The following is a 13289-nucleotide window of genomic DNA, read 5'->3' on the forward strand; positions in this document are numbered from 1 at the left end:
CTCATGGAGAGTGTTAGCCATTCCTACATCTGCTGGAGGGAAAACACAGCAGAGCACAAGAAATCCAGGAGGTTTCTGGAGTACATTGAGGATAACATCCTAACACTGGTGACTGAGAAGCCAATGAGGAGAGGTACTCTACTGGACTTGCTTGTGTTGGCGAAGAAGAAAGATCTGGTTGAGGATGTGAAGGTTGGGAGCAACTTTGGCTGCTGTGACCAATAGTTAGGGAGTACAGGGAGGAAGAAACAGGACAAACAGCAGCATCAAGACCCTTGACTTTTTGAGAACAGACTTTAGCCTCTTCAAAAAAAAAAAAAAAGAAAAAAAGAAAAAAAAATGTTATAACAAGCATAGCAGGCTTCATACAGTTGTAAGGTTTAACTTACTCAGATTTGTAAGGTACTTTGAGAGCCTGATATTACAGGTACAGTTCAGGTGCAACACATAATGGTCTATTGTTCTTTAACCAGGAACTTCATGAAGATATTTCAGTTACTGAGTTGTCAAAACCGGACTGGACTTTGCTGCTAGTCTCACCAGAAATTTAAGTGTCATAAAGTTCTCTAAACTTTGGTCTGCCTTCTATAACAGCATTTGATGTGCCAAGCACAAGCAGTGTTTCACATGCAGGAATACCAGAATCTGTAAGAAAACACACTTTCCACATTTGTCTCTCTGTTGTTTATTTTTTTTATTTTTATTTATTTTTTTTTCTGAGTATTCTGAATCCCGAGCCTTCTCTTTGTACTCACGAAATGCCTAGAAATTGACTTGTGCCATGTAGTAGTATCTGCTTTTCAGTTTCTCCTAAAATTTCAAACTATGAAGCAAGATGTGCTATTTTCTTCACTTCCTTCTAACCAGAGCAATGACCAAAATCAACAGTTTTATGGCAACATCATAGATGAGCACCCTGGTGAGTGATTTGAGACTACCAAAATTATTTGGGTTTAGCCCTTATTGTAATCTTTAACTAAACTTTGATAGAAGCAGAGGAAATTGTCCTGTTAACTTCGGTGGACCTTATATCAGGCTTAGAAGACTTAAAATGGTAAAAGACCAGCCTTACCTGGGATGAGTGCTGCAATGAAGAGTTTGCTTTTTTCCTTTCACAGAAGACTTTGAGTATAAGTCATAGTGGATCCGTAGTTCTGCCATTATACTCTCATATAGTTGATTTTCTCTGTACTGAAGTTCCAGCAGAGCTTTCAGCTAAAATGAATGTTCCTAATAATTAGGGGTTCAACAATATCTGAATTTCAAATTATTGCATGAGACATATGAAATCTCATACTTCATTATAAATTATTAATTAAATTTTGCAAATGCTCTTGGGATATGTAAATCTATTACTAAGTAAATCTGTTGGCATTTCTACTTTTAAGAAATGAATGTAATGTTGACATTAAAAATTCTCTTTGTGATTATTCACAGAATAACTCCAAGAAATGTAATACAGAAATCCATTTCTCTTTGAATTAGTGTTCTCTTGCATTCAGGATTGCAGTTTTTTTTTTCACAATCTGCCATTCTAATTCAGAAAAAAAGTGCAACAGTGAAGTTGGAAGTTACTGGTTCTTCTTGGGAGGAAAAGAGAGGATTGAATCACATATCAGATGTTCTGTTATATATTACTTTGTGTGTATAGGAAGGCATATACAGAACGGAGATGTACATTTCCTACTGACTGGAGAGCACAAAGCCAGGGGCATTTTGCATTTTCATACGTGATGCCAGGCAGATCTCTTGGGATAAATGTGGGTGGCTAGCAGAGAGTGGTTTCTCCCTCTGGACACCAGGAAGCAAAAGCAGAGAAGCTCGTGTCATTCTAGCAGGTTTTCCTCCCTGTATTGTTTGCCATTGTAATAACTCAGCTCTGCACCTGCAGTGGATTCTGCACACTGAATTATTTCCTGTTGCATTTTGGAGCTCTGAAAGACGTAATTTGACCTTTGATTTCTGCCTCTTTCATTTGTTCCGGTAGATGACCAAGTATGATTTTGGCACTTTGTTCTGTTGCCGACACCTGCAAATACTAGAGCTAGGTAATAAAGTTTGGGGGCTTGTTGTTATTTTAATTTTTTGTGGGGAATTATTTAGCATGTGCTGCTCTTGGTCTTTTATTAGGTCCACACTGTCAGATTTGACTTGCACAAGGTAGACTCCAGCTGATAATAATCAATCAGTTTGCACAATCCTTAACTAGAAGTTGCAACTTTAGGATATTGCATCCTTGACCACTTAATTTTTCTTTCACCAGAACACTCCCCAAACTTTGGATTTCATACGGTAAATATGTGAATACTGTATTTGAAACTATGCAGCGCACAGACTTTAATGAAATGCTCATGTAAATATGCTCGCTTCCCTGTTGTTACAGTTATTTTCAGTGTATGTTTAACTTGCTGATTTCACACACCGCTGTGCAGCCCTTTGTTATATATTAACTCAGGACTCGATCCTGCGAGGTGCTGAGTGCTTCTGGCCCATGCCGAGCTCCTTGTGCTGCCACTGGCATTCATGAGCACACACGGCACTCAGCACCCCACAGCACCCAGCCCCGGGCATCAGCAGGCTCTTTCAAAAAACAAACAGGTTTTCTGGAGCAAGGTTCATGCTGTTACCGTGCAATATTCTGTGCAATGGATTTTCAAACATTTAGATTAAATCTTATCCAGAACAACAGGTCCCATAGTTAATGGCTGCTGGAAGACATAAACATTTAGGTATGTACGGTGGTAATTAATTGCATTTTACAATTGTGGTTTTATTAGTTGTTCTAATTAAGTGTGAAGCCATTAGGCTGAGGCTGATATTTAATATTTTGTGTGTTGGCTGCAGTGTGCTTTGCCCCTCTGTTACTGTATATGTGGTTTTTAGAGTAGCAGATAATCTGTGCAGCTCATCTATCAGTGCTATTTGGGCACTGTGCATTGCCACACTTCCATACTGTACAATGGAGAGTTTTGTGCGCCATGAGTTCAGGTTGATTGCACTGGTGGTGAGATCAGGGGGAAGCTTTGCTGGCATTAACCCTGCTTTTTCAAGCCCTTTTGGCAGATGCCCACCCAAACGCAGATGTAAGCCATTGACCATTCCCCATATCAGTGCATTTTCACTGCTCTTAACTGTGTTGGACTACAGCACTTCTATGAAGTTAAGTCAGGCATTTGGAAAGGTAGGCTTTACAAAAGAGTACTAAGGCAATCTGTTGCTTATGTTTTGGGAAAATGTATCTTAATGTAATCAAGATGGGGTGTAGCTCATGCAAACTATAGTATTAATCATTGTTGTCTTTCTTTGCAACTCACTTTGGGAAAAGAGTATGGCATTGGTCTGTGTTGTAAAATGAGATGTATTTGGCACAGAAAAAGTGCTGCAATTAATGTTTCTAAAAAGTTATTACCACTGTTTGATATGTAGATGAAAACTGTAATTTTCTGTTGTTTGCAAGGAAAAACACAAGACCTGATACCTTTAAATAACGGGGTTTATTTCTATCTGCAATCAGGGAAAATTACTTCCCAAAATGCACCCCCCACCTTCTCTGCTAAGCAGCCCAGCCATTGCTAAGCAAGGAAGGAGGAGTTCTTTGGTTTTGGTCCTGGAATTACTTGCAAATAGAGGCAATTAAGAGCTGCAGACAACCTGAGCCTGAGACCTATACTTGAGGCTGGCCAAAGAACAAGGAGGAACAGTTCTGATCTAGGGACTGTTGGATGAATCTTACTTGAATTCAAATATCCATCTCTGTTAATAGCTATCTTTGTGAAATTAGCTGTCACACTATTGGCCTTTGGCCCCACTCCTTCTAGTTGTGTACGCGCTTATCTGTGGATTATCTCATGAGATAGGGATGATTTAAACATGCCACAGCAAAGAATTGCACATGTGAAATGTTTACAAGATCGCAGCAAACTGATGTACTTTAACTGAAGTCAAGGTATGAAATTGGACTGCAGAAGGAAAAACTTGCTGACTGCTGACTTGCTGAATTGTCTTCTCGAAGTAATGGCCAATAGGTCAGCTGCTGTGTGTTTCTGGGGAATAAGGAAAAAAAAAAAAAAGAGAGAGATTTTTGAGGTTTTAGGAGATGTTTGTAAATGAGAGAGGTTTCTGTGTAACTTCAAGCACAACTAGCTAAGCTAGCAATACTAAGAAGTTAGGAGTTGTTTACCCATTAAATGAAAATGGGGAAATAGGTGGAAGTTTAAGTGACCAAGAGTGGGTTATTGATGACAGTGAAATATTTTCCAAGACTTGCAGCACAGGCTGAAGGCACCACATGATCCCCTCTAAGAATATTGTAGCAGAAAGTAGTCACAAGCACTCAATATCCTCCCTGGGAAAACAGCTCCTGTTTTGGGGTAAATGAGGCCAGGGCTGGCTGCATGATAATTCTCTTTCAGTACGATGTGTGAGCAAGTTTAGTGCTTTCTGTAAAGCCTGGATTTCACTCTCATTTAATACCAGGCTAAATCTGGAATAATAAGCTCTCAAAAGCTTAGAGGTTCCAGTAAAATGAGATTTGGCTATAAATTACATATTGGTTTCCACTGGAAACATTGTTGTAGCTTTCATTCTCTAAGCAATACGAGAAGCAAGATTGGTAAGAAAAGAGAATAAATATACTTTATTACCACGTGGGATCATTTAGTAGAAGCTGTGACCTCTTACTGCAGACCTTGGGAAGGATTTCTTTCTCCAGAGAGCCTCAACTCCCTCTGTCCCCTTTTCCTTAGGCTTCAGCACAATGAAAAACGTAAGTCAATGTTTTTATGCCATTTTTTGCTGAAGGGTTGGGAAATTGAGATGTAGAATATTGTGCATGGCACATGGTGACAGTTAGCTGAACGTTTTTCAGGCAGCAGGATCTGTGGATCTAGATACTGAATGGGAGCAGTTTATCAGTTGAAAAATAGTAGGATTTCTGATAAATGAAACATCTCTCGGCCTGGTAGGGTACAGCATGAAGCTGATGGTACTACAGTCACCTAAAACTGGCTTGTTAAAATGGAGCACCTCTGACCCATTGGTTAAAAAAATATATTCTGGAATGTATTTGTCTGTGGATCTGCAGGACTTTCAGAGTTAAAGCTTTCATATAAATCTTGCCTGTGCTAGGAAAATTACCAGATGCTGACAGGGGGTGTCACCAGCAGCTCGGCTCAACATATGCTCCGTATGGCTTGGCTGCCAGGGCAGCACAGGAAGGCCCTGTTCCCTGCTGCTCCCCAGGCTGGTGGGAGCAGGTTTTAAACCACCTGATTTCAGCATCATACTAAAGGTTAGCCTCTACATGTTGCCCATCCAATTATCAGTGAGGCTGAAGAGCTATTCAAGCATAGATTGGCCTACCAAGTTTTCTTCTGCATAAAGAAAAAAAGTTAGATGACATCTTTAATTTTGAGGTATGCAGTAATCTCAATATCCCTGCAATAAGACCATATTTGTGTTATATTTGTGGTGAGGTGGGAATTGAAACTGAACCAGTATTTGCATTTAAAGCAGATTAAAATCTCTATTTACTGTAATGACTGATTTCAATCTCTGAGGGTGACACAAAAGCACTTCATGAAAAAATCCATTTATTATTTTCTGGAGAAAGTATTTTCCTCCTTTTCCGGAGAACACATTTAAAATATTTCCTGTTTGGGATGTGGCCATATAATTTTGCATGCCTTTGTGTTTTGTTGCCAACCCACTCCAGACCCCTCCCCACACGTCACCCTCCCTCCCCCCCCCCAACCCCCCCCACATACACACTATGGCTGCACAGCACAACACAAGGGGTCAGGCTGTGGGCATGTCCCACAGTCCTTCCCCAGCCCTTCCCAATTCACAGCACTCCTTGGCAGCTCCTGAGACGGATTTTAAATCTGGAGTCATTTCAGGAGTCCCCTGGTTATGAAAGGAGGAGCTTCCACTTGCTGCCTATGCTTTCCTCCCTGTGCTTGGATGCTCTGCTCCACTGCCTGCCCTGTATCAGGTCTGATGCACACAGAAGGGCTGAGGCTGGCAGGGCTCTGTGGAGGCCCCTGGTGCCAGCCCTGCCCAAGCAGGGACACCCAGAGCCAGCTGCCCAGGACCACGTCCAGGTGCCTTTTGGAGACCCCCAAGGAAGAGACCCCACAGCCTCTCTGGGCAGCCTGTGCCAGGGCTCCGTCACCCGCCCAGCACAGAAGTGCTGCCTGGTGCTCAGAGGGAGCCTCCTGGGTGCCCGGCTGTGCCCATGGCCTCCTGTCCTGGCACTGGGCACCACTGAGCAGAGCCTGGCTCCATCCTTTCTGCACCCTCCCTTCAGGGATTTAGGGACATGGATGAGATCCCCCTTGAGCCTCCTCTTCTCCAGTCTGAGCAGCCCCAGCTCTCCCAGCCTCTGCTCACAGGAGAGGTGTTCCAGTCCCTTGAGGTGGTGGCATGCTCTTAGATTGCCTGAAGCCATCACTTTTGCCACAGAGACCCAGGTGGATTGAAGGCGATGATCCGAACAGCAGCAGGTGGTCTGTGGGGAGCAAATGCATCTCTGGATTGGTGTGGGATAACAGGGGGGAGCCAAGCAGCTATTCCTAGCACAGAAAGAGAAGGTTTGCTGAACAGTGCCATGAAAAGTGAGAGGTGGGGAGAGGTCTGACTCAGGTAGTGGCTGTGTTCACCACCTCCTAGGCAAAAGATAGCCCTAGGACAGAATGGGTGCAAATTGCCTCTAGTTTGGAGCTGGAAACATAGCTCCCACCTCCAGTTTAGTATTTTAATTGTGTGCCCCACAGTGCTGGGGGAATGGCCACTAAGGTTTTTCTTATTAGAGCTTCTTAACCTGCACCTTAACAAGGCCTTTCCTAAAGGGCCAGCGTGACTGACAGGACACAAAGTGTCCGTGCTGCTGTGTTGTCCATTTGCAATGTTTAGGCAAGGACAGCTCACTGATGTAAATTAACTTCTGTAGCAAGGATGCATGCAATCTTTCCGTTCGGAGCTATCCAGTGCTCTTAGAAGACATAAATTGTTGGCCTGACCCGCAGGCTCCAGTTTAGAAGATTAATGAGATATCATCAAAATAGGCAACCGAGTCTCAAAACAGGCACTTTAGTCTGAACTCCTTTCAAAAAAATGGGTGCGGGGGTTTGTCCTCTGCACGGGTAGATAATGGATTATTTTCTCCGTGTGTACACTTTTTACAGCTCTCATCACCGTAAGCATTAAAGTGCCAGAGAAGCATTGACGGATTTGTCCTTGCAGGCCCATAGGTTATAAGGTACTGCTCCTATCATCACTTATTTTACACATATGGCACTTAAGCAGAGAAAAGTATGCTGGACTGCCAAGGTCAAAGAGAAACAAAATCCAGAATCCTTCTTCCCCAGCCTCTGTTGGAAAGAGAGCTTTCCTGCCTGGGATGTGGGTTTAATTTCTTCAAGTGATGGACATTACTTTTAGGGCTGGTAAAAGCCCGAGTTGTTTAACCTTGACTTTTAGGAAGGGGTGTATGAGTCAATGGCCAGAAAGGTATCCTGTGGCACTGGTTCCAGTCCCCATTATACCAATTATGCCAGCTGGTACCTTGGATATACACAATAAACTCCATCTCAAGCTACCTGAGTTAGATTTTTCTTCCACCAAAATCTTTATAAACCTTGTGCAGAGGTATGGAAGATCAAGGAATATTTTCCTTCCTTTGCAGCTTGTCAGTTTTGAAATATTTTTTTTGTTTGTTTGTTTTTTATTTTGAATTAACACAAATGTAGACACGCGGTTTTTAGGAACTTCAGAAGCACAAGTGAGCTGTGCCAATACTACCTAATGCCCTCCATTTGCATCCTGAATAAAATGTGCAGCTGCAATAACTCATAGAGACAGGCAATATGCATTATTTGTACTGCTGCCCAGAAACAGATTATAATATTAGAAAATAATACCAGGCCACAACAAGAGATTTCCTTGACAATCCTGCTGATCAAAGATCTAGTTTACTATGTCTGGCTGTGCTTAAAAGGACAAGGCAGCCAGCCCAAAATTTATAAACTTATATGTATCTGATTCCATGTCTGGACAAAAAAAAAAAACGTTTTCTGGAATTATTGTGTGTTTTTTGCATCTTTAAAATTAATTTTTATTTATTTTTGTCCTGACAAAATGAGCAGGCAGTTAACTTAAATTTGATCAGTCATGTTTTTAAAAAATACTCCTGATTTTAGGGTTAATAGTGAAGACATTAGTAAGTTACTAGAGCACATAAGAAATAGAGGGATGGGTATTAGCTGAAGGCTTATCATTAAAGTCCTCAGGCAGGTTAAATTCAGAGCACATATTTCTCTGAAAAAGCATTAACATTACTATAGAAAATATTCTCATCACATAGCTGCTGCTGTAGGACTTCATTGGCATCCACTCTGTTCAAATTGGTAGTTTTTATAGCTTTTCTGTTCTATAGGATTTCTTGATAGAGTAAATTAAATCAAAATCTAGAAGTTACTGACAAAGTAGAGGTAAAATTAGCATGAAGATATGAAGTTTTATCTTTTTTTTTTTTTTTTTTTTTTTTCTGAAAAAGAAAGAGAAACACAGTGGCGATAGTAATTCAGTCTTCTCACCAGAGATGCGCCCATGAATGTTAGTTTTAGTTCAGACTGTCACAAAGACAAGTCTGGTCATTGCAAAAAGAAACTAAACAAAGAAAATTATTGATACTAATAGAAAAACAAACCAACCAACCAAACAAACAAAACCAAAATAAAACACGTGTGGTTCTTGAAGAGCATGGGTAAAGACAGCCTAGAAGCTGCCACCAATCCACAAAACCCGATACTCCCCCACATTGCTACCTGGTTCTCCTTTCCTTAATTCCTGTGAGATACTCTGCTCTCACCTCAGGAACATACCAAAAGCTGTAATTGTTCAGGGCTTTCTGCCGTGGCCACCATAGAGGTAATGAAGGTAAACAGTGCCTGTAAGCAGCTGGGTATTGCTGTTGCATCACGCTGGGCCAATTATTCTCCTGAAGCCTGTTATTTTATTATAATAAGCATCAGAAGATCTTATATAACTTTGCATAATTTTTCCTGATGTGGCATCGTTCCTGAGGAAGTGCGCTACTTGCTTCACTTTTAAAGCATCTCCGTGTCTGCAGTGCCTGACGGACTCTGCATCCTTGTGGTGTTCCCACTCTCCTCAGGTCCCTTTCTCTATGTGTTTGTTCTTCCATTTATTTATTTTGGCCTGGCTGCATAACAAGGCACCTCCACATCCTTTGGAAGGCCGCAGTGTTAAGTAGAGAGGATGGGATGGCAGATGTCAGGGGAACTATGTGGGTGGGGAAGAAGGCTGATTAAGAGCTCTAAACAGTCACTTTTACATAGTATTATTTCAAGCAAGGAAGATGAACACAGAATGGCTGCATGGCCATCAGACAGGACAGTGAGGGATGTGATGTATCAGGGCATGGCAGAAAAAGCAGAGGTGGAGGAGACAGTGAATGGCAGCAGCGTGGGACAATTGCTGCTCTCTGGGGTTGTAGCCTTTCCTCTCAAATAGCCTGTATCACGTCAATGTACTTCCACTTAGAAAATCTAGAACTTTTTTCAAGAAATAAAAATGGTATAGAGAAAGTTTTTGATGAATCTCTTCTTTCCTATTTCCGTCTACTTTCCATCTCCATGGTCACTTTCCTTCTTATCTCTTACACTTTGCATGACACCAAATGAAGGTGGAATTTGGCCTTCCTAATTGGTAACTGGGAGTCTTCTTTATGCCTCACACAATGATCTGTTCATTGGGAACTGCTCTTCTGTAGTACCAGCCATCTCTTCATGTCATGCTGGCTGAATAATGCCTCTTGAGGATGGCAAGAAAGAATAGCATCAGAGCTGGGCTGCGGGGGGTTATAAATAGCCTTCTGCCAGGCTGAAAGGCTGAGTCCGTCATTAAGTTGCCTGCAGCTGGAGTGGTGTAGGTGGGTGAGTAAGAGCAACTGGGAGATGGGACAATGGTAACCTGGTACACAAGGGTCATTTTTCCTTGGTGGCGTCATTCCACTTGGCTATTGTGCTCTCCCTAAATTGCATCTCTGTGTTTAATAGAGCTGAGCAAGCTCAGTGAAATGACCTCGGCAAAGCACATTTAAAAGAAGATTGTGAATGATGAGAGGAAAAAGCATGGTTTGTTGTGCGTTGTGATTTAGACCAAGCTGCGCTAAACTTCTGCTTTGCTCAGTAATTGCCTTTATTTGTATTGAACTGGCTGCGAGTTAAGGTCAAACAGAAGAGTAAATGCAACAGGAACCGGTCTTTAGAAAGTAGTGTCCCAGCTTCCTACACACTGGCAATGATGACTTAGATTAGGCAAATTAAGAAATCAATCCATCAGTTGAACCCAAGCTGTCCTTTCAGTGTTTTCCGCAGCAACATGTTTCATTTTCTGGGATGGAATTTTTCAGTGCCAGGATGACAGAGCTCTTGGATTTGGAAAATCCCTTTCGATTTATTTTTACTGATTTGATGACAGATACACAAATTGAAAAATCCTACATTAATTGCCCATACAGTTTATATAAGTCAGACAAAAAAAAAGTTAGTTTGAGCCTGCTTACACAAGCATACTATTCTCTCATTTTCAAAGTGTACAAGTTGAGATCTTGATCCTGCTCCCATTGAAGTCCGTGGGGGTGTCATCTTTAACTTCAACAGATATATGACTCAGTTTAATTCCCCCTGTGGGACCTGTCAACATATAGGGATTCCATGGAGGTTAATTGCTTGCAGGAGAGTCCTTGCCTGGGATGTAAAAAAGGAAGGTGCAGATTGCAAAACTGCAGCATTAGCAAAATACCACAGCCTGGGAAAGACTCTGTCATTGAAAGCAGAGAGATTTCTTGTTTCAGTAATTCTTCATCTTAATAATTAAATTCAGTCACTCATTAATTTAGGGAATGTCTTAAGAGTGTCACTTCCTTTGCCATTCTTGCCCAATAGCTGTTCAAGTATGACAAATGTTTTTATTCTGTTTTCCTGAAACTATTCATTTTGGCTCTTTTTCATTATTCTTTTAAGAGCACATTAAAAAAAAAAAAAAAAAAGTACTATTTAAAAACCATCTTTAAGAAAGCATTCATAAATGAACCAGAAAAGGAATAATAGAATTGCGGGAGTGAAAAGGAGAATTTATAAACTAAGCAAAGAGACTTGTTCTCATTTAGACTTTTTGGATTTAAGTGAATGATTTTCTTACTACACAAATGTGTCCATTGCTGTTCTGAGAAAGCCAGAGGTATCACTAACCCATTAAAACTTTTTTTTTGGTGGGGTGTTTCTTTATCATTAAATATGACAAAGAATATTTTTTCTCCCATGTCACATTTTTTTTGTAATCCTTTCCCACCTGTATTACACTTAGAATAATCCTTCTCATTCCTTGTCACATGCCCATTAAACCTCTTTCCAGCTACAGACTTTGAGCTTCTGAAACAAGCATTTCATTTTTGTTGCAATAAGCGTGATGGCTATTGTCAAGTCATTATTAAAAATCTCATGCATATACCAATCTAGATTTTTTTTCTCTTGGAGTTCTTCTCTTCATAAATTAGTACACATGGTCAACTTCTCAGTCAGCTCCATCCTTTGATACTCATATGGATTCAAACTATTAGCCTAAAAGTAACAGGGTTTATAGCTCAGTTTTTCGGAGGAACCTGTAAAATGCTATGCATTTGTTCTTATTTACATATTTTCAAACATTCTTAGTGCAAAATAATATTAATCTACTCAAGAAGGGAAAAAGCAGAAGATTCCTCTTCAGAAGCACCTTTTTTTTTTTTTTTTTTCCATTAGAAATTTGGAGGACATGTTTTTTTTCAGGACTGTAGAAAAGCCTTTACGATTGTAGAAGACCAGAACTAATTTACTGGATGTTTGGTTTGCAACTTTGATGAAACATTTTATCTTGATTTTCTTTGAATATTGTAACATACAGAGAAGTGTTTTAGTTTATAGTCAGATGAGTGATCTGCCTTCTTTCTTGTGGCAGTCCTGTTGATAAACTTTGTTTTGCATCATTTCACTAAACCTTGGTGTGAATACACTTGAATACTAAATACAGTTGTAGCTCCCAGCCTTTAAAAATTAATATTTCAGATTAAAAAAGATTTGGGTAATTCAGGATATTCAAAGGGATGGTACAGGAACATAGGGACACAAATTCATTGAAAATCAGGTTTGAATAGCTCTGCTAGGTGTTTTTTAAGGGATCAGTACAGCCCCCTAGATATACTAGGGAAACTGTGGGACAAGTTTGCCATACTGTTGGAAGCAGTTCTACAGGTAACATCTCATAGACATCCCCATTGTCCCTTGGCAATTTCAGCCCCTTCACTTCCTTTTCCCAAGATCTGAGGTAGATACTTCTTGCTCACACTGACTTGAGAACTTCCCCAGGTTGTCCCTGTCATTGCTTCCACTCTTCATCTCCATTTGTCCATGTCCAGCACTATAAAGCAACCACTTCACCCACTCCTTTGAGTCATTCTTCAAACCACGCTTCTTCCAGAGGCCTACCATGAAGCTGAGCCCAGCCAGGCACTGCTGGCTTCCTGAGAATCCTGTGGTCAATGCCAGAGTTATTTGCTACCTCATTTGACCCACACCCCTTAAGCCCATTTGTTTGCTTCATCCACTAACTACATCTTGCCTTTCAGAGGCTGGCTATGCCACGCTCCAGAGAGGTAATTACAGCGTGCGAAGTCACAGCACACCAGGCTGGGAGGACAGGCAGAGGGCTGATGCTCTTTGTGACTTCTTCACGGTGTCTGTCCCACCCCGTTGTCATTGTGCCTCTTAACTGAGCTGTATTAAAAGTGTTTTAGTTGTATCTACGAGTCCAGTCCACGTGCAGGAATATTCTTAAACTGTTGGAGCAAGGAGTACTGGTTGCTATGTGTCTTTGTCAAGAGTCGTGACATGGGGCTGTAAGGCAGTCTCACAATTTCTTTGTGTAGTTTATGGGCACTTCTCACTGTGCATTAAGGGATCTTGCTGTTACGTTTGGGGACCAGTGACAGACAAAATTATCCAGGTCTCGGACAGAAAGAGCCTGGGCCCCAAGTGCAGCTCTCTAAGAGAGCTCACATGCTGCCAAGCCCTTTTCCCCAGCGTTTCTACCTCCAAACTTCACACACCAGACACCCTTTCCCCTCACTACCGACGGGAGGCGGGCCCTTGCACCCCGGGGTCGCGGCTGGGGCCCTCCCACGGCTGGGACCTCGAAGCCAGCCCCTCTCGGGGCCGTGGGGGGGGCCG

At 41.5% G+C, this 13289-nt stretch overlaps 1 protein-coding gene across 5 annotated transcripts in view; it reads left to right on the plus strand.

Annotated features, from left to right (window-relative positions):
* Positions 1-13289, plus strand: part of SPATA13 (spermatogenesis associated 13) — a 148250-nt gene that overhangs the window by 85355 nt on the left and 49606 nt on the right. For 2 of the 5 annotated variants that reach the window (XM_035326173.1, XM_035326192.1), the window contains exon 1: positions 2945-3181. The exons of 2 other annotated variants lie outside the window; for them this stretch is intronic. In XM_035326173.1, the coding sequence (XP_035182064.1) occupies positions 2960-3181 (222 nt within the window). In that variant the 5' untranslated portion in view covers positions 2945-2959. Of the gene's footprint in view, positions 1-2521; positions 2730-2944; positions 3182-13289 lie in introns of those variants that run through there. One more of the 5 variants, XM_035326197.1, reaches the window with a different exon arrangement.

Source organism: Oxyura jamaicensis, chromosome 1, assembly GCF_011077185.1.
Source record: "Oxyura jamaicensis isolate SHBP4307 breed ruddy duck chromosome 1, BPBGC_Ojam_1.0, whole genome shotgun sequence".
NCBI classification, from domain to species: Eukaryota; Metazoa; Chordata; class Aves; order Anseriformes; family Anatidae; genus Oxyura; species Oxyura jamaicensis.